The 27,705-nt window shown below is 43.5% G+C and overlaps 4 protein-coding genes and 1 pseudogene across 9 annotated transcripts; 4 read left to right on the top strand and 1 right to left on the bottom strand.

Annotated features, from left to right (window-relative positions):
- The first annotated feature begins 667 nt into the window (after window positions 1-667).
- LOC135652087 (homeobox-leucine zipper protein ROC3-like) lies at window positions 668-5,200 on the top strand. 2 transcript variants are annotated; one of them, XM_065172763.1, is made up of 11 exons: window positions 668-945; window positions 1,077-1,291; window positions 1,408-1,525; window positions 1,728-1,916; window positions 2,121-2,594; window positions 2,686-2,787; window positions 2,862-3,074; window positions 3,670-3,838; window positions 3,950-4,218; window positions 4,317-4,412; window positions 4,644-5,200. In XM_065172763.1, exons 1-11 carry the CDS (start codon window positions 799-801, stop codon window positions 5,049-5,051), a joined length of 2,400 nt encoding a protein of 799 aa, XP_065028835.1. In that variant the 5' UTR covers window positions 668-798; the 3' UTR covers window positions 5,052-5,200. The 2 variants fall into 2 exon arrangements, with proteins under 2 accessions (XP_065028835.1, XP_065028829.1); XM_065172757.1 differs by having other exon boundaries at window positions 1,074-1,291.
- Window positions 5,201-6,950: 1,750 nt separating this feature from the next.
- Window positions 6,951-17,305, bottom strand: LOC135652083 (inactive poly [ADP-ribose] polymerase RCD1-like). Its single transcript, XM_065172748.1, has 7 exons — window positions 17,148-17,305; window positions 10,031-11,268; window positions 9,599-9,840; window positions 9,437-9,513; window positions 8,847-9,023; window positions 8,667-8,762; window positions 6,951-7,191 (listed from the first exon to the last, which is right to left on the bottom strand). Exons 2-7 carry the CDS (start codon window positions 11,104-11,106, stop codon window positions 7,087-7,089), a joined length of 1,773 nt encoding a protein of 590 aa, XP_065028820.1. The 5' UTR covers window positions 11,107-11,268; window positions 17,148-17,305; the 3' UTR covers window positions 6,951-7,086.
- A 385-nt stretch (window positions 17,306-17,690) lies between these two features.
- On the top strand, window positions 17,691-18,612 carry LOC135672129 (cellulose synthase-like protein D3; annotated as a pseudogene).
- A 289-nt stretch (window positions 18,613-18,901) lies between these two features.
- LOC103982042 (bZIP transcription factor 1-B) lies at window positions 18,902-24,777 on the top strand. Of its 5 annotated transcripts, none has more exons than XM_009398835.3 (13): window positions 18,902-19,103; window positions 19,299-19,493; window positions 19,609-19,674; window positions 19,783-19,869; window positions 20,563-20,655; window positions 20,752-20,811; window positions 20,910-21,076; window positions 21,193-21,247; window positions 22,095-22,137; window positions 22,219-22,499; window positions 23,822-23,899; window positions 23,982-24,107; window positions 24,188-24,777. In XM_009398835.3, exons 2-13 carry the CDS (start codon window positions 19,443-19,445, stop codon window positions 24,326-24,328), a joined length of 1,248 nt encoding a protein of 415 aa, XP_009397110.2. In that variant the 5' UTR covers window positions 18,902-19,103; window positions 19,299-19,442; the 3' UTR covers window positions 24,329-24,777. The 5 variants fall into 5 exon arrangements, with proteins under 5 accessions (XP_009397110.2, XP_009397109.2, XP_009397108.2 ...); XM_009398834.3 differs by having other exon boundaries at window positions 19,295-19,493; XM_009398833.3 differs by having other exon boundaries at window positions 19,287-19,493.
- A 1,054-nt stretch (window positions 24,778-25,831) lies between these two features.
- Window positions 25,832-27,464, top strand: LOC103982041 (dof zinc finger protein DOF3.1-like). The gene is made up of 2 exons (XM_009398830.3): window positions 25,832-25,940; window positions 26,596-27,464. The coding sequence occupies exons 1-2, from the start codon at window positions 25,914-25,916 to the stop codon at window positions 27,370-27,372; spliced, it is 804 nt and encodes a 267-aa protein (XP_009397105.2). The 5' UTR covers window positions 25,832-25,913; the 3' UTR covers window positions 27,373-27,464.
- Window positions 27,465-27,705: the final 241 nt, after the last annotated feature.

Here is a 27,705-nt window from a genome sequence, read left to right as displayed (position 1 = left end):
GGGAGAGGGAAGGGGAGTTGACCTAGGGCAACAGACCGATCGCTGCTCGGGCTGCCGAAAGACACGTGTCGGTTACGGTGGGCAAGACGGATTTGCTGGCGGGGGATCGGTTTCTGCCACCCGCAGTTAAAGTCGCATTTACCATCCATCCATCCATCCATCCCTCCTCCTCCTCCTCCTCCTCCTCCTCCTGTGAAACCTCCCTCCCAGTAATGACCTCCCACCAGTAATAAATATTAGATAACTTTTGGTCTAAGAGAGAGAATCCTCCTTCTCCTCCCGATAGAGAGAGAGAGAGAGAGCAGAGTTACTATGGTTTGTCCGTGAAGCAGCATCGAGATCATGTAGAGAGAGGTGGAAGAAGAAAAACAGAAAGCCAAAGCGTAGGTCTACAAAACAGTGCAGGAGAAGAAGAAGAGGAGGAGAAGTCGGAATAGAAGAGGACTTGTATCTTTTTTTATCCTTCTGATCATCCTTCCTTTCTCCCAAATATCACCGACAGTGGTGAGTGGTATTTATTTCTCACCATTTACTGCTCCTCCCTTTATCCCATCCTCTCTTTCAGATCTCCTCTCTCTTCTTCTTTGCTCGGTATATCTACTCTCCTTTTCTTTTCATTCTTAAAGGATCTCTCCATTCTGTTGTGTTCGGTTCTGTTTAGGAGAAGTTTGAATGATATGGCGAAGATGGAGGAAGTGTGGCTTTGAGAAAGGCAAAACAAAAAACACTCGAGTGCTTCCTTGTTTCTAACCATTTCATCAGGGAAAAGAAGTAGTGGTGAACAAAGAGGGGCTAAAGATGTATGGAGATTGCCAAGTGCTGTCATCCATGGTGAGTGGTAATGTTGCGTCACCCGATTCACTCTTCGCCTCTCCGATCCAAAACCCTAACCTCGGCTTCATGGCCAACATGCCCCCTTTCAACGCTTTCTCCTCTATCATTCCGGTAAGCACCAGTCTTCCCCTACATATCGACTTTTTTTTTTTTTTTTTCTCTGTGCATCTGCTTCTTTTTTTTTTTCTTGTTCTTTTCCAAAAGAGATTATTGCTAAGATTTATCTGTTTTGGTGCAAGAAGGAGGAGGGGCTGATGTTGATTGGGAGGGGAGTGAGCAAAGAAGAGGAGATGGAGAGTGGGTCTGGTAGCGGACCCTTGGACGGAGTGCTTAGCTGCGGCGAGGAACATGATAACGAGTTGCAACAACAACCACCATCGCAGCAGCAGCAACAGCCGGTTGCCAAGAGGAAGCGCTACCACCGCCACACCACCCGACAGATTCAAGAAATGGAAGCGTGAGATCAGATTCTCCCACATACCTCGTCATTCATTCGATACATCATTCGTTTTGACTATTCTTTTTGATGGGGCATAGAAGACTGATGTGATCCGATGCCGATTTTTGGAATAGGTTGTTTAAGGAATGTCCGCACCCGGACGAGAAGCAGAGGATGAAGCTAAGCCAAGAACTCAGCCTCAAACCTCGGCAGGTCAAGTTCTGGTTCCAGAACCGCCGGACCCAGATGAAGGTCCGCCCATGCGTTCCCAATCCTTGCACCATGTTTCCGTCAACCGCATCTAACTTTTTGATCATCGTTTGATGACTTCATATCCTCACGCGTGCATGCACATTCATGCACCCGCAAACCACGATCAAAAACTAGAAATCATTTCTTATTAGCGCACAATGTTTACTGATCCATATGGTTTTGGGACTGGGGACTACTGAAGGCGCAACAAGACCGGGCGGACAACGTGGTACTGCGAGCCGAGAACGAGAGCCTGAAGAACGAGAACTTCCGGCTGCAGGCTGCGATTCAGAACGTCGTCTGCCCCAACTGCGGCGGCCCGGCGATCCTCGGCGAGATGTCTTTCGACGAGCAGCAACTGCGCATCGAAAACGCCCGACTCAAGGACGAGGTACTAAACCCTAGTTCCAGCAAATCAACCTCATTAACCTCTTCCCGGAACAACATCACATGCATGCGACGACGCAGAAAACTGGAGTTCTAAGTCAAAAAAAAGTTTTTCTTGTGCTACATGCTAGATTGTGTGTATCTCATCCTTTTTGAATCAGCTTCTTTATGGAGGACACAGTCAGTTCAGCTGCCTTTTTATGTACAGCTCGAACGTCTATCCTGCATCGCATCCCGCTATAGTGGCCGGCAACAGCAGCCGTTAGGTCCCGCACCGCCTATACTGCTCCCCTCGCTGGATCTCGACATGGGCATCTACTCGAGGCACTTCAAGGAGCCGCCAGTGGTGAGTTGCAATGACATAATCCCCGTTCCACAGATCTCCGACCAAGCCTCTCCCTTCTCTGGCATGCTCATCCTGGACCAAGATAAGCCGTTGGTTCTGGACCTAGCAATCACGGCGGCGGATCACTTAGTCAGGATGTGCCGTACGAACGGGCCACTATGGATTAGAAGAGATGGTCGCACCACGGAGGTCTTGGATTTGGAAGAGCATGCAAAAAACTTCTCCTGGCCGATGGACTTGAAACAGCAGCATGGAGAGGTTAGGACCGAGGCTTCCAGGGACAGCGCCATGGTCATTATGAACAGCATTACGTTGGTCGATGCCTTCCTGGATGCCGTGAGTTAATCGTTATAAGATTTGTATGTGTTCATTAGTCCATTTTGTGAGCTGCTTGTTGGTCATTTCTCTTTCTAATCGTGCTGTCCAGGACAAATGGATGGGGCTGTTTCCTTCCGTCGTCTCGAAGGCTACAACAGTTCAGGTGTTGAGTCCAGGAGTCGCTGGTCATGGCAATGGCTGCTTGCATCTGGTAATCTAGCATCTGCTGCACCGTTGTTTCCGCCCTGTTCGATACAAGTGTTCTCATGTTGGAGCTATTGACAGTTGCACGCAGAGCTGCAATTTCTATCTCCTCTGGTGCCTGCGCGTGAGGCTCATTTCTTCCGGTACCTCCAACACAATTCAGAAGAAGGTACTTGGATCATTGTTGATTTCCCTGTCGATGGCTGCGTCGATGGCCTTCAAACGTCCCTCCCCTGGTATAGAAGGAGGACCTCTGGTTGTGTCATCCAAGATATGCCCAATGGGTATTCCAAGGTACAAAACGAATTACGTTTTCTTTCTGCTAAGTTGATGTTTTCAATTAAAAGCTCAGTTCTAATCACTTTCATTAATGATGTGAAATTACTGAAACTAGTTTCGATTAAGTTACAGGTTTCGTATTGATCGGTACACGATCAATTATAATTGTCTTTGTTCCATTTTATGATAAGCAACTTCGACATGTATGGGAATACAGAATTTAGTAGCAAAAAGGTTATCATCTTTCATTAGGGCCTGACTTATAGAAGATAAGATTGGCGCTTGTACTGATGCCCATCGCATGCCCGCCATGTTCATGGATCATGACTCAAAAGAACTGGAAACTGGAGGCTCTGCATACGTTCCTACTGGAATGAAATATTGTATGAACTGATGTTATTAATCAAGCATCGGGACGCAAACGTTCCAAGGCACTTTTTTTTTGTATTTATATAAAACAAATTATGCACTAGAATTTTAGAGAACATTACAGAAGCATATGACTTGGGGAATAGCAGCATTAAAACTGTGCATTTAATGACATTTGATTTTGGATATCAAGTCATAATAAAATTTAGGATGGATAGATTCATCTGTCTTGTTTGGGCAGGTGATGTGGGTAGAACATGCAGAGGTGGAGGATAAACCAGTGCATCAGATATTTGATCAATTTGTCAGCACCGGCGTGGCGTTTGGAGCAACACGCTGGGTTTCAACCCTGCAAAGGCAATGTGAGCGGCTTGCAAGCCTTCTGGCCAGAAATATTGCCGACCTTGGAGGTACAGTGTCTAATAATGCTTGGCATAGATTCTGGCTTCTTTGTCTTTATATATATATATACTCTATAAGCTGTGATTCTCTCATCTAAATGGACTTGTGTATCCCTTCAGTGATCCCCACCCCGGAGGCAAGAAAGAATATGATGAAGCTGTCACAGAGAATGATGAGAACGTTCTGCGCCAGCGTACACGCCTCCGGAATGCAATCTTGGACAGCTCTTTCTGAATCATCCGATGACACAATCAGGGTGACAACCAGGAAAAATACTGAACCTGGCCAGCCAAATGGTGTTATTCTCACTGCTGTCTCGACAACATGGCTTCCCTTCTCTCATCAACAGGTGTTCGAGCTTTTGACGGACGAGCAAAGGAGGTCTCAGGTACCTGAACATAAGATTAGCAGCTTGTTCTTGCTTTCAGTTAACCCTTTTTTTGTGTTTTTGTCAAAGCTGAAATGAAATGCCTGTTTCTGCTGCAGTTGGATGTTCTCTCAAGCGGTAACTCCTTACATGAGGTGGCTCATATCGCCAATGGTTCGCACCCAAGGAACTGCGTCTCGCTTCTGCGTGTTAATGTCAGTACGCCCTTCTATTGCCTGCGACTTGTTGCCTCAAACTTTCCATCTTTTGCAGGAGTTTTTAGATCATTCCTTCTGCTTAACCACAAGAAAAGAAAAAAGATTATTTGTTTGCACTTTTGTTACACTACGAACTACTTATACGTCTAATATTATTTGTTTGCCTCATTTTGTCGTTGGTTGCTGATGATTCTGTTTCCGCATGCCAACAATGATATATCCACTCAGGCGGCAAGCAACTCCTCCCACAGTGTGGAGCTCCTGCTTCAAGAAAGTAGCACTCACCCCTCCGGCGGCAGCATCGTCGTGTACGCTACCATCGACGTCGACGCCGTCCAGGTGGCGATGAGCGGCGAGGACCCGTCCTATATTCCCCTCCTCCCAACTGGCTTCGTCATCTCGCCCGCTGCCCCACCAAACGCCGTCATCAACAGCAGCGATGGTTCGTCCAGTACCATCGGATGCCTGCTCACAATCGGCATGCAGGTTCTGGCCAGCGCAGTCCCATCTGCCAAGCTCAACCTATCCAGCGTCACCGCCATCAACAACCACCTCCGCAACACCGTGCAACAGATCAGCGCCGTGCTCGGCGGTGGCGCCGCGGCCCAGCCGGCTGCTATGGCGCCGGAACAATAGCCCTAATAAGTAAGTGGCTGGAGTCACCTGAACCCTAACTATTTTACACGATATTACCAAATTGCGCTTCGTTCCACTCTCATCACACCAGAATCATCATCATTCTGGTGCGACAAGGGACTACTTGACAAAGCCCAACCATTGACGCTTATGCCCACGATCTTTGAGGGCATCCCACATCAGTTCAGTGTACTTGGGACTTTGTCAAGTTTTCACTTGTTCAACCTGAGTGTATGGTGGGGGGGGGCCATTTTGGTCGTATCGGTGCTCAACAATGGGGGATCCAAGGTGATGTCCAGGGAAAGTGGAGGTCGCACCATGTGTAATTAAGAACAATGCAGTAGGAGGTTTATTAGTTGAAATAGCAGCATTGTGTAGAATGGAAAGCCAACAAGGAAAAGGGAATGTAGGTTGTTGGAGGGAAGTCAAGAGCGCACCAGATGTGACCCTCGCCCCAGCCGGCGAAGTCTCTCACGAGGTAGAAGATGAGGAGGGTGTTGGTTCGGGAATTGACTTCTTCTTTCTCAGTAGTTTGCTTGTACGTGCTGTGTAATAGTTGCTTGCTTCGGTTGGAGTCTGGTTGGTAAGGATGGATTCAATGCAACATGCTGGAACTATTATGATTATTTATGTTGTGTATTTATTGCCCTGTTTCCCATCTCTATTGTGCTTCCTTTTACCTCAGGATTTGTTGTCTATCAGGGGACCTGTCACCACATGCAAGAATTGATGGGGATGCTGGTCTTGACAGCATCAGCTCCAGACCTGTCACCATAGTGAGCTGGATCTTGATGCATCGTTTTTGTTCTGCTACATGTGTCTTGCTGCGTCTCCCATGGATGAGTCGTGCAGACGCGGTTTTTAGCTGTCATGAGTACACTATGGGGCGGCCGCAGACGCGCATGGGAGCGTGCTTGCTGGTCCATGCGACTGCGATGGCTACTGCAGTGAGTGATTGCATCAAAACACAAAAAAAAAAGGGGTTGGAATCTTTGTCAACATTTACTGTAGCAATATTTTCCACAGTCGTAGACTGTGAATGAAAGCAAGGAGGTGCGTATAGATGTGCCCATGACGTGTAGCTATCACCTTACTGTGTGTGCTTTAAGAGGATTTCTCATTACCTCTTCCTCTCAAGGCACACACAGTAAGGTGCTGTGCACGCCACCTTTTGAAAACATAATTAGTGCGTTGACCACATATATTATCAAAGAAATAAATGAATTAGTCAGTGTCTGTCCCCTTTTATCGGAATAACTAACGAATACCTCATCGCTGAACATATGATCTAATCAATGCAATTTGCAGCATCAGAAAGAATCGTGAAACAATTACAATAACTCGTACAAAGGGAAGTGGCTGTTTCATTTGTCGACCATGTCTTCTAATCTTTCTCATAAGATTTCGTTTCTTTTCCAAATTCAATAAATGGGATTATATTTTCCATTATTTATTGCCTCTGATCTCGCCTTCCCACATTTATTAATCCGAAAATATTTTATGAAAGTTTTGAGTAATTTATTAACTGGAAAGATTTTGATAGATCACTCATAAAATACTAAAATTAAATTTTATCTTCATCACTTATCTTTTAAAAAATTTAAAAGAAAATCTTAGACATACGTTATTAATCTCTACTGCGCCGCTACAGGAAGCCCGATTTGGGGCTCCAAGAAGCACCCACGAATACACTTCAAGTATACGTGGCATGCAGACAGCAACCCTAGATAAGTAAATCCCGGTAAATCGCCAACCGATGATCTCTACACACACCTGCCGCTCGTGCATCACAACTTGCAACAAATGTCGCAAGCCGTGGACACACCAATAACTACCAATGGGCAGCACAATGGTCCACCAGCATAAAATAGCGAAAGCAGCAGCGAGAACATATCCCCAGATGCCAAGGATCAACACACATTTATAACGAAATAAAAGACTGTCATGTGTTCCTACAGAGCATGAACTAGTAGTTCCCTGTATCATCAGCCTATTTGAGTCCGCTAACACCATTAAGATATGACCCATATACTAACTAACACGAACCTGGAAACAAGGAGGGGCTTCCACCATTTCCAGGCTTGTTTTGCAGCTCCGTGGACCAGGATTTTGGAGGTGGATGTCTGGCCATTGGTGGTAACTGCAAAACACAGCAGGTGCTTATGGTTAACGAGCAATAGGAAGGATGTAAGAGCATCAAAATATGTGACATTAATTTCCCTTGATCAAACATATAAAGTTTTAAATCATTGTGATTTTCTTAACGTCTGCTGTTTATCTTATCTTCCAGGCAAGCAAGGGGGCTTAAAGGTCACGAAACTTGGTTCATAGCACAAAAAGTAGCTAGTGGCTAGCAAGTGGATTAATCTTAGGCAGAATATAGCAGGAGTTAAAATGCACAGTTGACACACGGATTGTAACTCAAGGAATGATGTTCGCGTGCCGAATGACCAACAAATAGACATGTATCTAACTAGACCATGCATTTAGAATAAACGATGAGTTGTGCTAAATATGCCTAGGTTGGAACAGTAAAGTGTCTGCATTGTCCGGCACAATGGCATGCGATGCCTTGCAGTGGGCTACACCGTGTATTGTAGAACACAATGGCAAGTACTAATTGCACTTTTATCTAGAAAGAAAACTAAAATATGGAAGAAACAAAATGACATGAGAAAAATAAAGAAAGTGGCTGCTAAAACAAACCAGCAATCCTTATCCTGTGTAATCAATCAGATGTGACACACAAGAAGCAGAATGCACCTAAAGTGAATAGAGATCAAAGCATATGCCTATGTTCTGAAATGCAGGAATTGATGTCTACACTAGCATAAAGCATGGGGGAACAAAATGATGTCTACACTAGCATAACGATGCAAACTTCTCTGGTGATGCCCTTGATTAGGAAAGCCCACTAGGGAACCTACGCCAAATCGTGCTGAACAAAGTGCAGGTTTGGTCAATATAATCAGACTCCTGAATTGCCTCTGACAACTTCTCAGAACCACATTCTTTGAGAATGGAAATTATAGATCCCATAAGCTTCATAAATTTACTTTTAAATCATGGAAATTATAGATCCCATAGGCAACTAAATCCTCATTGGCAAACTGGTAATCTAGGAAGAAGCCCAACAATTAAGTTCTGTTATTTATAACGTAGAGCCAACTCCATCATGAGAAAATTAGAGGTCAATACTTAACACAATTTTAAGTTCCAAGTTTTTTAACTCAGAGCACGCTTTCAAGATAACCTCACTGAGGTTCATCAAGATAATGTCTTTGTAACCCACGAATAGGTAGTATAACTTTCTAAGAGATAAAGGATGTATTGTAAATTAGCCACAAGAAAAATATAAAATCAATTTAACAATGTAGTAGAGCAAGCAAAATCTGATATCTACCATAAAAAAATAAGAACTTCAAAAATTCACAGGAGCCAGCAAGACCAAGATAAACCATTAAAATAACTGAAGCTCGAAATAAGAGATCCCTAAGTTGTATGACTAAATCTATGTTTCCTCATATGGCAAAAGATCATATCTGGATAAGTCACAGAGATTTCAGTAATTTCATAGGTAATGAATGTATACCAACCAAAACTGTGAAAACAAACCGTGTGTTGCAGCCTCATTATTGTAGAAACCAACAATTTATCACCAACTATCTGCCGTAACTTTTTAATCAGGTCAATCCTGCTTATCTTCTTCTTCTGATGAAAGGAAAAGCATACGGAGTTATTTGTGACGCCAATATACTCGTGATGTAACTGTAGTTTATTAAAGGAAAATACAACCTTAAAATCTTCATAATGAGTATTAACTAAATCCATGTCTTCAAGAGGTACTTTAGTTGAAATTGCAGCAAACAACATTGAGAATGGCATCCATGGTGAAGTTGGAGTTTTTGGAGCTCGGCCTGACAATAAACCTGTAGATTGATTTCCCACAACTGGAGATGGCTGACACTTATCCTAGTCACAGAAGGGGCAAGACAATCAAATACTTCATTACCACGTAAAAGAACAAAACAACTGCTTCAGGTTTCACCAAAATAGAAGTCCAAATTATGTAATCTAAGGTCTTTGTTGTGGAATCTAATGCAGCTGATTGAACATCCTACTACGCAAAGTGTTCACTGATATCTTCAGATTATTTATCATGCAAAAACATGTTCCAGCATCAATAAAATAATTTAATGAAACAAATAGATTAGTCATTTCCATCATGACCATGTGAATATTTTGAGCAGATGGTCGGTGATGGGTATATATTCATCAACGGAAGGATTAATTTGTAGTCTACCAGATAGTTATTACTGAGACCTGACTCTAATTAAGCATTCTCAAGAAAGATGGATTAAAAAATTGTAAATTTCAAAACACACCTGAAAAAAACTGTGAGGTGAATAAGAATTTGTCAAAGCAGATACATTAGATATACTGGCTTCCCTGTCCAAACCTTCTGCGATCACCAAAAAAAGTACAGGGCCTTGATATACAAGACAAATATATATAGAAACTGACAGATGATGCCCCAGGAAAATTACCTTTAGCATTGGTTGGCAAGTTTAAAGTTACAATATATTCTGCATAAATATGAGTATGCATATTCAAGTCCCATATAATATAACGCTTTGGATTTTGAAGATCATCTATGCCACTGTCAAAATTTTCATGGCTGGGCTGATGCTGCATGGATCCCGTCGGAATCAGCTCCATGTTCCCCATAATTACACGGCACAACATCATATGGACAACACCATTTTCGTCAATATCAGAACAGCTTGCACTGAAGACGGTACATGTGCATTAGTGATATTTATTCACCATCGATGATCAGCAAAATAAAGAAGAGTGCATGACCAACAGGAACCAGGAAATGCAAAATAATAGGCTTTTTGTCCTTCCAAACCAAAAAATAAAGGGTTTTGAGGTAACTGCCAGAAGACAATCACCATAAAGTTGATAAAAGACCTCACCGTATATTTGAACAATTTGCCGGTGCCAGATGAATGCCATTGCCAAAAGCAGGCTTCTGTATAGGTTTCTTCAAAACTCCCTTTGACATCACCTCTTCCACAACATCCTTGGAGGTACTAAGCCAGGCATAACGAACATTTGCATTGCCACGGACTTTTTGGGTGACCATAGCTTGCTCTTGAAAAAGGCTAAATCGAACCATACCTAAGTCATTTTTTGCTGGAGTTTTAAGGATCCTAAGAATGTCCTTTGCATCAATTACTTGGCCCAAACTCTTAAGTAACAAGTCCAGCACAGCACTGACTCGCGGATCACCAGCAGGTCTAACCTTCTTTTCTTGCCAACTTTCTAAAGCAGAAATATCTGAAGGGAGAAATGGACATGGCTCATTTTCTCCAACAGTCTCATTGCCTTGAGCACATAAAGGATTTTCTTCTCTCTTGATCCTCTTGACATTGGACATAACCTCATCATCAGATCCTGAACTTGAGCTTTCAGCTGCACTAACAGAAATCTCCAAACGGGCATCAATTTCATGTGTCCCATTTGGATCACAAATCATGTCAACTTGTTTGCCCTTGCCATGTTGATGGTATCTATTTAATCCATAATTTTCAGGACATACTTCTGGGAAATAACATTTCCCATCTGCATCAATCCAAGCAATCGGTTTCTGTAAACCCGTTTTCAGATCAATGTATACCATGTGGACAAAGTCCAACAAAAAGTGCTGATTCTTAAAATATGCTTCAGTAATTGCCTTCTTTAGCCGGAAATCTTCCTGGACCAAACTGATGATATTCTCAGCAAAATCTTTCCATTCACCATCCTCGAAAGATAGCACCCGACATGGCAAACCACTTTTTGTGAAATTGCAATATTTATTGAGAATTTGACTCTGAATACTGCAGCTGAAATCATTTGTACAACGCTTTATGTTGCAACCCCTTAGATCTGGGATTTGTGGATTTGCTACTAGGCCATGGCCAAAAGTAGTGAAACATGCACCAGATTCTCTCTTCCTCTTCAGATTGTGCATAACACCTTCACTTTTATCCAATACCTTTCGGTTCATCTCTTCTATTTTTATTCCAAGAAGTGTACACTAACCACTGACTAATTCTTTTCGAATGACTGGTCTCCACGAAGGCTGCCCACCTCACTTAGTAATTAGAAACTTCCCGTCACAGTATAGATAGAAAAATTCAAATCATGGTAGACACCAAGCAAGAAAATCCTGGAATAAATAGAAATAGCATGATGTCCAACATATTCTTGTAAAGCATGTTAACAGAATCATCGAAGGAAATAGGAAAAAAAGGAAGAATGCATTATATTAAATCAAGGTTTGATAACTGACTGTACCAGCCAGAACAGACTGGTTTTTATTGGTCTGACGATTGATAGGTATGCAAAGTAATTTTGCCTAATCCGGTCCAAATCCAAGCTTACAAATGTTAGCTAAATGACCGGTGAACTAATCAGTACTGGATGGTAAGATAATCGATGCTGAGCAGTATAGAATGGAAAGGCACTAATCCTACCCCCTTTTCTCTCTTCTTCATACTCTTCTTTGGCTACTGCTGCTTTCCAATGCATCGCCACCTCCTCTCCATCCCCATCACTCCCCTCCCATCGTCCTCTCCTTATTAGTATTGCCACATCGCCACCTTTGCTCTACCTCCTCCTCCTCCGCCTCCTCCTCTCTCTCTCTCTCTCTCTCTCTCTCTCTGCTTACAGTGACTAGCCGGTATTGGCTTTTCCCAATATGTATCAACACCCACCACATTGTCACAGACTTAGCTGGTTTTGCCTAAGTCGTGCGGCACCCTTGCGTGTCCGTTCGCAAAAGTCAGCCTCCACGAAGCCTCCCATGGTCCTTTAGGACCCACAAAAGAGAGAACGAGTTAGAGAAAACGCCTCATTCGGAATCCACAAGCAAACATTTCCGGAAACACTTCATAAACAATGCAAATTACAAACAAACTTTACAAACTCTGAACAGTTGCACAACAAAAGGTCAAAATGATCCACTACAGACCGAAAATCTCTCACAAGTGTCCATAAGACACAACCTTTATTTACAAGCCTAAAGCGGCCACCAACCCAACTAAAATGGGACTATTAAGCCTTCAGTCGTCCCTCTACATGTTGTGCAAAGCATGAACATACCAGAAGACACGGACATACATAAGCATTACATCAAGCATCCTGTTTAGAAGTTTGTCTATGACATTCTCCCCCACTTATTCCTTCGACGTCCTCGTCGAAGTCTTTGCCGACACTGCAACTCCTTGCCTTTGCTGAGTCTTCAATCTTCTGCTCCAGCTGCAATGCGCCTCCTGGCTCCCAACTGCTCTCCGCTGCTGTTTTTGAGTAGTCGAACTTTTGATCCGCCACGCTGCTTCAACTCGCCAATGACTCTGACTCTAGTGTGGGGTTGGCTGAGTTATGTTGATCCCTGTTGGTTCCTGCGGATCCTCCAGATGAAGGAAAAGACCATCCTTACTGTGCCAGTCTCTCAAATATGCTGCTTGAACTGGGTGGATGCTTGTTGGAGCTTTAACGAGCATCGTCTCGCAAACTTCTGAAGTTTTGGGTCCTTCCTCCACAAAATTTGCCCATTGACTCTTCTTTCACTTAGTTGTCACTTCCAAGTAGGTTCGCATCACTTCTGCTTTCGATTGGCATTTCGTTGGGACATGAAGCGGACAATCTACTCTCAGTAGCACTGATCACCGTTGGTGAGGATTTGACAACTATTGTCTTCCATTATCTTCGAAGGGTCTTTAAACCTGCGTAGAGCTCCTCTGCTAAATAGATAAGAGAATTGGGATACTCGGTTTCACCCATTCTCTTAAGGGTTAAGAAGGCAAATGTTACTTGACTTCGCCCGCCTCCTCGAGATTGTACTCCATGCATCGAGTTGGTTACTGGCCTTCGCCTGCTCTTTGCTCACACTTCCGAAGCACTTGAAGTGTTTGCACTCCTTGCGTTGAGTTAGCTATTGTGATTCACCTTCTCAATGTCATCGAACTTCCGGAATACAAGAAGTTTTCGCCCCAACTTGGAGTAATTCTCTAATAGATTTAGTCGCCTCTGGGATTGTACCATCTTCTCCATCAATCCTGCCGCCTACTCCCCTGAGTAGCAAAGGTACAACACCGCGCAGTGCCTGCTTCGTTCCTTGGTCGTGCACTCTTGCATGACCCGAAATCCTTCACTTTCGACTATCTTGATGAGAAGCTCGTTGACACCGGTCTTACGAAGTTCCTTAGCCTTTACCCTTCAGCCTTGTCTCGGTACTTGGAGTTTGCCTCTGCATGCTCCACCTCCTCGGCCCCTTTCACGACCAAGCGCTCTCCCTCCATGAGAGCAAGGGATCAATGACTTTCACGAAAGTCCCGCCTCTACGGTACCATGGCGCTGTCATGCTCATGGCCCTACTATCCGTCGTCTCGCATCTCCATCCCTTTTCTTCACGATCAGTAGATATGTCTCTGTGACACTCCTCCGAGTCCGTCTCCATTCTAACTGATGCTTGATTTTGGGTAGCTAAGTCCCTCTGAATTTATCGTCGCTTCCTCGCCCCTTTCGACCCCCTGCTTCAACACCTCTGTGTTCTCCAAGCAGCTCCCTTTAGTCGATGGAAAGACAGACTACAACAACCATGCATGGCCTCTACCATCGCATTATAGGGTTTGCACCGATTTGGTTCTCTTTAGCTTCCTTGGTAGCAATGTTCGCTTACTCGACCTTGTCCTCTGACTTGCCGGGCTCCCTTAAGCGAATATGGGCTCTGGAGCAGTCCAACTCTCCAACTGCTTCGATCATACCTTTGCATGATCAAGTCCCTCCCATGGGACTCACTTGTACTTGCATTCGAACTTTTCCCTTGGTGGAACACAACCCCCATATGCTGATTACCAAGGCTTTCATCCGATGCAAAATTCGATGCACGCACGGAAGACCCGCCTCTACGGTACCATGGCCTTCACTCCTTGAATCCATAGCCCTTCTTGCTGTCGTGTTGTTCACCGAAGTGGAGCTTCCAGTAGCTCCCGATCATACCTCCGTATAATCTAGTCTCTCACGGGACCATGTCGTGTGTATCGTATTGCCACGAACTGTTCCACCACGATCCGCTGCACCCTGTCGCCTCTTGATGACATCTCTATTGCATTACGATCCTTGTGGGATGAACTCAAATTGTGATCCCTCCATGTGTGGCCTCTGCCAATACATCGCAGGGTCTCTTCCACCTTCGATTTTGTTTGCTCTTTTGGCAATCAACCTTCATCCACCCACTATTGGGTCACATCTAGATGAAGCACCGCTCTAGGACAGTACGTCGCCTAGTAGCTCCCGAAGTCCCCTGACTTCACTGCAATTAGTGCACCATTGTCTGGATCCTGGGCTTCTGCCCCTACCAGCATAATCTCCGCTGCACACTGCTTCCTTCATGGCAACTTGAATGGCAACACTGTGGCATATTCTTCAAGAGTACCCGCCTCCGTGTCCTCTTGCCTCGTGCTAAGGCCTTCTGAACCCAACTTCGCCTCCGCAAGTTGAGTCGCCTTAGTTCCTCCATCAAATGCTTCTCCGAGGTAAGGTGCATGTGCCCAGAAGCTCCCTTCGTCTTTGGTACCATGCAAGATGAGTCCGCTCCGTCAGAATGAAGGACCCATAGAACAACATGATCCTGCTCTTGCCTCTGCAAGAGTTCATGTCCTTGACCTCTGTCCAAGGAAAGCACTGTGCCTCCGCTCCATGTTCTACCTTCTATGCTGGCTCCCTTCATGCGGCTTAGGTACTTCGCCAAGTTACACCCAAGTTGCTCCGCTCCTCGTTTTTGCGTTGAATTGATGGTGGCCCTCGTGCCCACCATTCCACGGGTCAACCCTTCCTTGAGTCCGATCTTCATATCGACTCCAAGTGTACCTTCATTTGTGTTGCTTTGGGTTGCTCCCCCACTTGATCTCGTAATGCATCCACCAATGCATTCTCTCAAGCGAGATCATGCGACGACTCCTTGCCGCTTGCTCGATCCATTGAGCTTCGTGGGGTTGTTGTTTGTTGAGATACTCCTCCTCAACATGTGCGGTCTGTTGCACATGATTCTTCCTCTTGGAGAGCCAGGATTTATCCCTCCTGGATATCTATCCCGTTGGAGCAACATCTCTCTTCGTTTCGGAGACCACTATCCCCTTGGACTACTCCGATTTGCTGAACAAATTGTGCATTGTTCTGCCTCCTGCAAACGCACTTGCTAGGTTGCGACTCCACGTCAATACAGCCCCCGCTGCACCACTCAAGGCATAGGAACATGCTGAACTTGCTGCACACTTCAGCCTCCTACGAACGTATCCTTCACATGCCGAAGAGAAAGTTTGAATGCTCCATGGCGCTGAATTTCGATCGCCTTGGGATGGCCGCGAGCATTCCATCGTCCGCATACAAGCCCATGCATGAGTACCAAAATTCTTCGAGTTAGCAATTCCCCTCACCTGTGTGAGCTTTGCACAACTCTTTTGGTCGCTGAGCAACTCATTCCATCTTTACATAGTCTCATCCTTTACTAAGCGCCTCGCTTGCCTTGAGCACCATCAAGTATAGTTGTCAACGTTGAGCCGTAGCTCAAACTCAGCCATCCCACCCTTTGTGCGCTCCACATTCTTCCAAGCTTGCCTGTTCTCGTGGTGCCTCTTGCGCGAATGGTTGGTCATTCCTCTGAATGCCAATCTCAGATGCTCGCTCCTCTGAACGACTCCTTTTCCCTACATCTCCATGCCCGTTTTCCCCAAACGGTCGCCCGTGTGCTAACTGCCCTCAGCGCAGCCCCACTAGGTCCCCCACATTTGCATGCTAAGTGTTTCTATGAGTGCTTGTCCCGCTCTGATACCATTTGTCACGGACTTAGCTGGTTTGCCTAAGTCGTGCGGCACCCTTGCGTATCCGTTCGCAAAGATCAGCCTCCCCGAAGCCTCCCATGGTCCCTTAGGACCCACAAAAGAGAGAACGGGTTAGATAAAACGCATAATTCGGGATCCACAAGCAAACATTTTGGAAAACACTTCATAGACAATGCAAATTACAAACAGACTTTACAAGCTCTGAACAATTGCACAACAAAGGGTCAAAATGGTCCACTACAGACCGAAAATCTCTCACAAGTGTCCATATGACACAACCTTTATTTACAAGCCTAAAGCGGCCACCAATCCAACTAAAATAGGACTATTAAGCCTTCGACCGTCCCTCTACATGCCGTGCAAAGCATGAACATACCAAAAGACATGGACATACATAAGTATTACATCGAACATCCTGTTTAGAAGTTTGTCCATAACAACATAGTAAGGTATGAATATCGTACCAATAAGCCTATTGATTGGTATCAGTACTAGATTAATATTTTAATATATTGTACCGATACCGTACCAATAGAACCACCAAATGAATCGATGACTAGACCCAGATTTTTATTCTTATCTACGACTATCCATACTCTGAAACCCCTTCAGGATGAAGAAAAGAATCGATGACTAGGCAAAGGCTTTGTCAATTTTGAGAGTACTATATTGAAAGACACCTATAAAGAGGCTGATTGGAGTGTGGAATTAGTGGCCGTTTCGGAAAGGAAATTTCAAGGATCCCTCCCTCCATGGTTTTTGTTGCACTTTCTGAAATTGTAACGTGACTGAAAGTTTGCGTAGGATGTACATCTCAGTACCATTCTGTGAGTGGATTATTGTAATTAGTCCTTAAGCTCTCGTTGCATCAAGGAGAATATCGGTGGATTAACATCTCAAACTAGCTTATTTCATTAAACAACCATAACAAAAACCAATCATCCCTTTTCCGACGATAATTAATCATCTTGATCAACAACAAGTAATAGCGCCCAACCACTCAATTCCACCCCACCTACAAATCAAAACCTTTATCAACATAATCCACCAAGAACAACGCACGAAAGAACAGATCTACCCAAAAATCTTATAGGAAAGCACAAATAAGACGGAAACGAAGCGGATCACACAGAGAGAACTTCTCGCAAACAATATTGCAGCAAGCGAAAGGACAAACATCAAGATCGGAGAGAAGAACCGATACCGTTGACGATAAGAGAGCACATCTCCGCGACAAGGGCTCCCGCTCTTCCTCGAGACCCGAGGACCGCGATCGAGAAAGAAGACGAAGAGCGAGAGCGAGGTGGCGGATTGCCGATTGGCTACAAATAGCGGAGGACGTTTGGTCGAATCGTCCGCCGCTTTCTTGCGAACAAAGGAAAATGGAACAATGCGATCCGCCATCCAACGGCTACCGCCAAATCTCAAAAGCTAATGATAACATGACATCGAATACAGGCCGTCGATTAAGGTACGATATTTTGTTGGTGGGCAGAGCGTGGATCGCGTGAAAGTAGGAGATAGAAGACGGACAGGTGGCAGGTATTGTAAGCTCGGCTAGTGAGGGGTCGCCGTGAGGGAACCGGGCCGTTTATTTTCTTGGTTTCGACTTGGAAGTTGCTTCGAGTTCGACTTTTACTCGGCGAGAGATTTGACTCGTGAGATGAGCGAATGAATAAAATGACTGGTTACGCAGCGAGTGGAGATGGCGTGGATATCACGTATTGCGCCGCCTGAGTCAATTTAAATGACTGGCTTGGATATCCAATTCACCTCCATCTTCCTCATCGGATACTGCTTCCTACCGGCACTCTCGCTGTTACCCGGGCAGTTCATCGTGCAGACTCTCAGCGTGCCCTACCTCATCTACCTGCTCGTCATCGCGCTGATACTGTGTCTGCTGGCCATCCTCGACATCCGGTGGTCTGGAATCTCGCTCGAAGATTGGTGGCGCAACGAGCAGTTCTGGCTCAATGGCGGTACCAGCGCTCACCTTGCAGCCGTGATTCAAGGGTTGCTGAAGGTGATCGCCGGCATAGAGATCTCATTCACGCTCACCTCAAAGTCAGCTGCCGACGATGGAGACGACGAATTCGCTGACCTCTACGTGGTGAAGTGGACGTCGCTGATGATACCTCCGCTCACCATAATAATGGTGAACCCGATCGCCATCGCGGTCGGGGTGAGCCGGACAATATACAACGTGATCCCTCAGTGGAGCAAGCTGTTGGGAGGGTTGTTCTTCAGCTTCTGGGTGCTTGCTCATCTCTATCCGTTTGCAAAGGGACTAATGGGGAGGAACACCGACGATCGTTTACCTGTCGTCGGGGTTCATCGTCATCACTATCTCACTGCTGCGGGTGGTCATCAGTCCTCCGTCGGCGAACTCGCAGATCGGCGGATCATACACGTTCCCTTGACTCATTCACTGCACTCGCGTGCCGTCTGACCTTGTCTATCGATGATGGTTGTTCTGTCACTTCCTGGATCATCACATATCCTTTGTACCCAATGAGGCAGCAGCTGTGGCTTTGGAAGAACGAGATGGTACAGGTCTTGATATCCTCCTTTGTGAAGATCTCTGTTTCATTGTGTTCAGAAGTTGCAGTTCATATGTCAGATTAAATCATGATGTAGATAAGTAAAATATACCATCCAGTTTCTTTGTACATTCATCTACTTCTTGCCTCAGTGTGCAAGATATGTTAAAGACAGACTTGAGGCTTGATAGCTGAAACGATTCCAATAGAGACAAAGATCACAAGCAGATCCAATTAAAACACATGTCGCAGACATATTGTAGCACTCCAAATAGGGGAAGTTCCATGTCGGACAGACCGTTGGGTTTGGATTAAGCCTGGGTCAACTCAGCCCAACCGTTGACCTCTCGATACCGGCTACACCTACATGTGTACCCATCTTAGTACGTACGAGACCACCACGTAGACTGAAGGCTACTCCAGTTTTGTCCACGAAAAAACCCAGTGGATTCCGACTTTGCCCTTCTCCTCTGCTCCACGATCTTCCTCCTCCCCTTCCTCGCTCTCCTCTCCCCTCGGAGATCGACGAGCGGGATCGCCGGACCGAGAACTTGCGCTGTAGTTTGGTCCGTGGTCTCGCTTTGAGCTCCGATTCGTCCTGCAAGAGTGTTATTTTTCATGTAAGTAACAACGTCTTTCACCATTGAACGGCTCCAACGTGTTCATTTTGGGCGAGGCCGTCTTGGATTCCCAGCTTCGAGTTTCTTCATTATGTTTTTCTGCTCAAGATTGGATTTTTATGCTGCTTTCTCAAAGTTTCGAACTAGTTAGGGTTTTGTAGCGAGATCTGAGCCGGAATTTAGTGGCTTAGGAAGTGGTTGTTCGCAATTCGGCCGGCGGTGTGGAGGATCTTCGCTCGCTGAAATGGCTTGAGAGAGAAAATAAGATGGCTTGAGAAGGGAAGGGTAGAACCAGCGGAATAGACCGCAATACGTTGTGGTAGACGGATATACTGGACAATGGGAGGCCGCGAGACAGATACCAAGGGGCCGAAGACATCAGCTGCGCAGGTAATGCGTTCTACTTTTACAATTGCGAACTGGGTCTCTTTGCTCCTAATCTAGAGTAAAAAATCTTCGATTTTTTTCCCCTAATTTCTATATATTCTGGTTTTACCTTGTTCAGGAGCAGCCACCGGCCACAAGCGCCAGACCCAGCGTTTCAGTCTATCCGGAATGGTCTGGATTTCAGGTGATAACTGGAATTTCCTCATCTCATTGATAAATGTTGTGAATTCACAGAATAGATTTGTCTTCAGATGTCATCATGACTTTATAATTTTTCATCTGAGTTGAATAGGCATACTCACCGATGCTTCCACATGGCTTCTTCCATTCCCCCATGGTGTCGAGTCCTCAGGCTCATCCTTACATGTGGGGAGCACAGGTGGTTTTTCTTTAATATCTATTTTCCTTTTTTTCGCTCTCAATTATTAGATGCAATTGTCTAAGACTCTTTTTAGTAGCTGGATCGATTGTGTTTGCCTATGTCTGAGGAGTTCAGATATAAAGGGTGATATCTTGAATTTGGAAACTCAGAACGTGGCAAAAATTGTTTGGCAGTCCAACTTTTGTTCATTCCATATGAGGCCATTTCTGTCACCAGAAGAGAAGATTTGATTATGGCATGCCAAAAAAGTCTCATAAAACAATATTGATGCATGAGTAGAGATGTAAACTATCTAGCGTGGAGGTAGTGTGTTGATTCAGAGAAGTAACAGTCAATACCTGATTTAAAAGTGTATTTTGCTTTGTGCTGATCCCATCAACGGCTTTTAGTCTGTGTTCCAAAAGATTATGAATGGTTCTGAGTTATGCCATGGGATGATATCATCATTATGTATGTCTACAGTGACATTCTTGCCTTCTCATCTAGTTTGTTTCTGCATTGGCTAATAAAGTTTTGTCATGTTAAACTGTTAGCCTGCTGTAGTCCTAGTTTAAATTTTGAATACCTAATGTCAAAGGAGGATAATATTGATACCTTCAAATGACTGTCAAGTGATTTTTATTCATGTTGTTGCATCTCAATTATGTACATTAGTGGAATGTATTTATAAGGATTATTTTCGTTTTGCAGCAATTTATGCCAACCTATGGGACCCCACCGCCTCCATATGTTATGTATCCTCATGGAGTATATCCACATCCATCTGTTCCACCAGTACATCTTGTTAGAACATGACTGAACCATGACTCATTCCTTTGAAAAGCAAGACTTGCTTTTGCAAGATTCCACTAATTGACTTTTCCACCAATCTCTGAGCAGGGTTTGCACCCATTTAGTCCTTATGCAACGACTTCTTCAAATGGTAATGCTGAAGCTTGTGTGAGTTGCCTGCTAACCCACACTGTCGAATCTCTTATTGTCCAAAAGTTGGTGCAATGGTAATGAATCCTGCGAACACCTGCTTTTTCATCTAACAGGGGAGTGTGCCTGCAAGCACAGGAGATGCAAAATCATCTGAGGGTAAAGAAAGGATTCCCATTCAAAGATCAAAGGGAAGTCTTGGAAGTTTGAATATGATAACAGGAAAGAAGGACAATGAGCTCGATAAAACATCAGGAGCAGCTAATGGAGTGTTATCACCAAGGTAAAGATGTAACGTCCTGATTATTTTCAATCATCGTCATGATGCTCCATGTACTAGCTCTTTTGAGCCTTTTGATTCAAGTATTTATATTATTGATGTGAATCTATTGTTTTTAGCAGTGACAGTGGAAATGAAGATTCAAGTGAAAGAAGTGATGCTTACTCTCTGACTGTGAGTCATCCCTTATGTAATGCTTTCTTGAAGTTCGTGGAAAAGAAAACAAGTTCTACAGCCTAAAGTTGAAACATATTTAGATCAAGTGTTTCAACGATAAAACTAATACTAATAACTATATTTTCCATGGAGATGATAAACATGAAGTTAGAAAAATATGAAAGAAAGTTAATGAAGGATTAAGTATATTAAATATACACAATTTATGTTTCAAGCATAATTAAGTTAATGATATACATAAAATTCAACTGAATATCACCAAGTTTTAATTTTATAATGGTATATATGTATTTTTAAAGATGAGATGGTAAATGTAGTATTTTTTTAGAGATTTTGGATGGTATATATATGTAAAAACTCCTAAACTTTGAATCTGAGCTTGGTCAGGTCTTTTGCAATGAGGCCCATGTCAGGTCATAAAGAAGTTGTCTAATATATCTCTGATTTGTTTATAAGCATGATAAATGAGGTCATACATAAAAAAATCTCTCCCATGTGTTGTGATCTCCCTAGGAATAACATACTTGGTTTTAAAGAGGTTCTAGCATCTTATCAATGGACAGAAATGTTGGACCCATCAAGGTAATAACCCTATTCTTAGGATATTTGACATTGTTTTTATTGGATCTGACAAATTTTGACCCAGAATTTATATTTTCTGGCTATCCATCTTCCTTTTGCTTTTCAATTTCTCACTCATCAATTATCTTCTCAAGCATGCATGTTGTGTAGAAATACCAGTCGTTGATATATGTTTGAAAGCATTCTCTTTCTAATAGCCTGTCAAAAGTTTGTTAAATGATTCTTGAGTAGGTCAAGTATTAATGGTGTACAAATTGTGTAGGACTCAGAACCAAAGACTGGTGTTGGACAAAGGCCTCCGGATGGTAGGCATTATAAATTGTTGTACCACCTAGTTAATCTGATGAATATAATGTCCATGACATTTTATCCATGTATAATTGCAGAGACATCCCAGAATGGAACAAGTGGCATAATGACTGCACAGTCACACGCAACATTACATCAGACAATGCAAATAATGCCTATGCTAGCAGCTGGAGTACCTGGAGTGGTTTCTGGTCCCACTACAAACTTGAATATAGGGATGGACTACTGGACTGCCCCAATGCCATCTGCCATTTCTCCATTGCATGGTAAGGTTTCTGCAACAGCAACCACAGGAGCTATGGTTCCTGGTTCACTTGTTGAAGCCAGCGAAAGGGTTCCATCAGAGATTTGGCTACAGGTCTTTTCTCATCCTTCATCCTGGTTATTTAATTTTATGTATTAGCCACCAATTCATTGCATAAGATGTTTTAACTCACTGTAAGATCATAATCTATTTTACTGTTCTGAGTTTAAATGAACATTTTACTTGCTGATGTTCAAATAGTATGTGCTACGAGTTTTCAAAGCTTTCATGCCCATTTCATGTGGAAAGATTCTCACATGTGCCTTGGAATGTATGCCATATCATATGAAGATACTGCTAAGTGGTTTATACTTCTTCAACGTGTGTTGGATTCTTGGCATTTATTGGAAGATCATATGAAAATCTTGCTACTTGGTGGATATTTGAATATTGACTTGTGAACTGTTGGACTATCTGAGCTTTCTCATGGCCAACTCTTATGGTCCATTCGGTGCTACTATCTTATTCCCAAGATTATATGAGCTTTTTGTTACATTTAATAATATGCTTAGGGCCATATTGTTGTGTAGAATAATCTATTCTTGTTAATTAATCTAGCTTTACTTACAAGATTTTAACTACAGTTATTTTTCAATCAGTTTAATAAAATAAAAGATATTATGATTGGTATGTACTATTTTATTATTAAATTCTTGCCCTATCATGTCCTACTTTTTTTGAAACTTCCATCTTTGTCATGTCATATTTGTATCCTTTATCCCTAGAAAAGATTCATGCTGCTGTTAAACTGCTCTTTAGCTAATCAACTGCTTTCTGGCAGGGTTTTTTCTCTCTGTTGTTTGAAAATGGCGTCTGACTGTAGATTGGCTATATTTTCCATTCGTCGTTAGACAACATATATAATGAACTGCTCTAACTGGCATGTCCATGAGTGAAGATTAACCTTAATGGTTTTCCCTTCAATGGAATGAGATATTTCAAACAGATCTGTAGGTAAATGTTCCAACATTTGATCTGATAATAGGCACTATGACATTTCACAAGTGTTTTATTTTCATAACAGGGATTTGATACCATATTCCATTCTGCTGTATGCTGAACAAGTTATTGTTTTTTGTTGTTTATTTGTTGCTCTGGTAATCCTAGAGTTATTCATGTAGCATGAAACCTGAATTAATGTAACTAACATTAAGACATAAATGACATGAGAATCCTTGGATATTCCCTCTTTGACCTCATCGTTATGTTTGATGTCCTTTGTTCATCATATGCCTTTTGTCTTCTCAGAGGCCTGTGATGCTATAAATTTGTTTCTGGTTTTCTTTTCTTGTAACCTTTTAGTCTATTCTGCAACACACAACACCTTGACTTTCAACTTTTTTGTTGTTTAAATGTATGATCATTGGTGAATTTAGGATGAAAGAGAACTGAAAAGGCAAAGAAGAAAGCAGTCAAACAGGGAATCTGCACGTCGATCAAGGTTGCGCAAGCAGGTATAGTGTGTTTAGTGGAAACTGAGCTGTTTGAAGAACATTTGGTGGATGATTGTCATGGCTAATGGGTTGTTACTTCCAGGCAGAGTACGAAGAATTGGCACAGCGTGTTGAGGTTCTAAAAGAGGAGAATAGTGCCCTCAGAGCAGAAGTAGACCGAATCAAGAAAGAATATGATGGACTTATTGCTCAGAATGGCTCTCTGCAGGTATTGAACTTCGCCACCGTTTGCTACCTCTTCTCTGCTTGTGATACGTAAGTTGCAGGAATGATATTCCATCTTTTCAGGAGAGAACTGGAGAACAAACTAAAGAAGAAGAAGACGCAATAATCAAGAAATGCAACCAATGCGCTGAAGACAACACCAAGAGGAACTTGGTTTCTGACCCACAAGCAGGGCAATCAGATGATAAGCAGGGTGGTCAGTGAGATTGCAACTGCTTTGTACCATTTCCTCAAACCTAACCCTGACTAGACCTCGACAGTGTCCGATGTTTTAGTAGACGGACATAAAATTGATGCAGTTGCTAATTTACGGTTCCATGTTGTCTATATGGACATCTCATCATGGCTGCTCACATGAAATGGTCTTGGCTGATCTTTTAGCAGTCAAGCCAAGCAGCGTGTATAGTGCTGGAATCAATTGGCTCTTCATTTGAGCAAGGATAGGTACTTTCATCCACACTAGAAGGATATGGGTATTGTTACTGATACGTGATTGGAGTATTGGATAGCTAAAAGTGCTTTCCTATAACAATTAAGTTGTTTTATGTATTGTCCTTGTTGGACAAAACTATGAAGCTTCTGTGTACGCTATTCTAACATGTAATGGACTTCTCCAAGAGTTTACTGCTCCCTTTGTTGGGTCTTTATATGTATGTGAAAGCCTTTTAACTCCTTTGGCTGAATCTGAGTTCTCATCGGCTGCAATCCCAATTTTACTGTTTTCAGCCACTCTCTAAGTTTGCAGGTCAAATGCAAACTCTGTAGATTCTCCAAGGTGGGCAACTTAGACCTCATAAATCACTGTGTTAATGGCACACGATCAACAGGGCATCATAAAGTCTGCCAGCATTAAGAATCTGAAAGTTGCAGAGCCACCAAATACTTCAAGACTCTCACTTCTTCTCATAGTACAACCGACTAAAATGTATACTGTAATCTGACAGTGTTCACCTGCTGGCCGACGTGAAATGTTAGACAACGAACAAATAATGTCAACGAAATTGACTCAGGTCTAATAATTAAGGTTCAGGCAGTTGCCACTTCTTTTCTGTGCGAGGTTGGCTGGTCATTCAACAGGATTCTGGATGTGTCTCTACACGCGGGGTTGCAGCATTATGGCGGGATCATGAGCTTTGACAATTAAGCTTGCCTTCTTACGAGAGTCTTTCAATGTGGTCAACCGTTCCTTTCTATGGCGACGGGAGCGAAATGAGTAGCGCCACCTCCTTCTCCGTCTGGATGGGCGAAGCGATCGAGAGATCGTGCCCTTCTCTTTCGTAGTGACTCGGAAACAACATCGGGTGGCAATCACGTAGTTGGTAGTCCGCTCTCGCCGGCATCGGTTCTTCCTGAAGCCGGGTCCCACGTCGCCGACCAACCGCACCCAGTTGGCCGATTCGTCCTTGTTCCCGTTATTCCTTCCTTGATCGCGAATCAACCTCACCACCGCCATCAATCCTCCTCTCGTCACGCTCAGGTGGAAGAGAGAGATAAAGCAGAAAAGAGAAACAGAGAGAGAGAGAAAAGAAAAAGTTTATGGGGACGTATTCAAACACGAGGAATCCACTAAAGAGGATCGTACAGTGCATGCGCTTCGCCCAATCCCATGCAACACGCTTGTTTCGAGATAGGTGGTCCTTCCAATGGCATTACTCCCTTTCGTTTCTCTTTATTATTTATTAGCGGGTGGAGTGCAAGTCTTTATTTCCACTCTACATTGCCTCGCTGGCCTCTCCTCTCTCTCTCTCTCTCTCTCTCGCGATTTCTTTGAGGTTGTTCTTCCGCATGCATGGAGATTTCTAATGCTGGCCACGAGGTAACATAGTCTCAAGCTCTTCTCAGGAATGAGTTCTCTTAGCGCCCTTGCTTCTTGCGTTCGAGCAAACATGTAGTCTTGGAAGAGTACATACATGCAGTACTGGAAACTCCTACCTCTGATGAATTAGATTTTCGATCTTTTATCTGCTCAATTTTACTTTGCCTTCGGTTTTGCAAGAACATATGGAATTAGAAAGATCGATTTTGGGTTTCATTCTTTATCTTCAATTTTGATCTCAAAATTGTTGTCAAGTTTATGCATCTTCTCTACATGATCTTGATCATGACTATCTACTTCTTTCATTATCCTACACCCCTGGAAGTTGCAAGTACATCATGTAGGTTTAGTTCGAAGGAAAGAATCAATCCTGATACAGTTTTCCGAGTGCATGCATGATGCGGTAAATACAAGTACCGAGAAGAAACACAGAAAGTATTTACTCCACAAGTCCTAAAATTTGTTCGTGATAGGATCTCAAGGCAGCTTCATAATCTGTTAGATCTTGTAGGTGATAGGAAGTAGCCAACCCGAACCTTTTATCTGCATGATAAGATCTGGAAATTGGGAGAATACACCACATATCTCATCCCCTCTGCTTCTTGGAATTCAGAACTCATAACTGCTGCTCTAAGTTCTTTCCCATGTGCCACAGTCACGGGGTAGCCATGGATTAGAGGAAGCTGTGGCATGTCCCAGGAGCCAGAAGCAACAGGATAAGAAGGCAAAGCCTGGTCCAGGACAGGCCCTGAAATGCCCCAGGTGTGCCTCCACCAATACCAAGTTCTGCTACTACAACAACTACAGCCCCTCCCAGCCGAGATACTTCTGCAAGGAGTGCAGGCGCTACTGGACTCAGGGAGGCTCACTTAGGAACGTTCCGGTGGGAGGTGGATGCAGGAAAAACAAGAGATCCTCCGCCTCTTCATCCTCTTCTTCCAAGAAGGCAAAAGATCAAGACCTCATCACCACCCCACTCCTACCCACTCTGAACAGTCCTCCACCCCCTTCACATGATCCAAGTGACTGCTTCCTGGCTTCTTCTACCCTTCAAATGCAGCCATCCATCATGCAGGTTGGCCTGGACGAGACTGATCCAGTGACATCTGCCATAGCCCTAACGAATGGTTTTCTTGACATCGTAAGAAATGACTTCGTCGACACCACAAGCCCAACCGGCCTTGACTACCTCCCGTACTATGGTTTTGGAGCCGATGGGTGGTCCTTCGAGAGAGTATTGAGTGATGCCACAGCAAGTCCAACAGCTACCCAAGCTTCATGCAAAGCTATGGACGGAGGAGGGGACAACAAAGTGCTGATGGGCCTTCGATGGCAGGATGGAGAAATGGATTCAGCAAGGGATTGCTGGAATGGTTTTGGTTTTGTTGACTTCAAGAAGAACGAGGAGAAGATAGTAGACAAAATATTTTGAGGAGGAATACTTTAATCTACGTTGTTATGGGGTCATCCATTAGCATCTATTTATATAAGCAAAGGAAGGTAGTTTCACGCATGTTAAAACAACGTTGCTCGATAAACTCATCTTCTCTTCCATTCATATATGCTCCACTCATTGATTCTTCCATCTTGCATAATCATTTTTATCACACATCTTAATTAAAAATAATTATAATTTTTATATTATTTATATTTTTTAACCAAAGTTTTGAAACAGATGTCATCTTTAATCAACTTTAATCTACCAAAGACTTGTTGTTGTAGTATGTTTTGATTTATTCATCTTTTTTCTTTTAAGATATGTTAG

Source organism: Musa acuminata, chromosome BXJ1-4 (genome assembly GCF_036884655.1).
Source record: "Musa acuminata AAA Group cultivar baxijiao chromosome BXJ1-4, Cavendish_Baxijiao_AAA, whole genome shotgun sequence".
NCBI classification, from domain to species: domain Eukaryota; kingdom Viridiplantae; phylum Streptophyta; class Magnoliopsida; order Zingiberales; family Musaceae; genus Musa; species Musa acuminata.
Note: the sequence above shows the minus strand (reverse complement) of the source record. Positions and strands in the feature narration are given on the sequence as shown.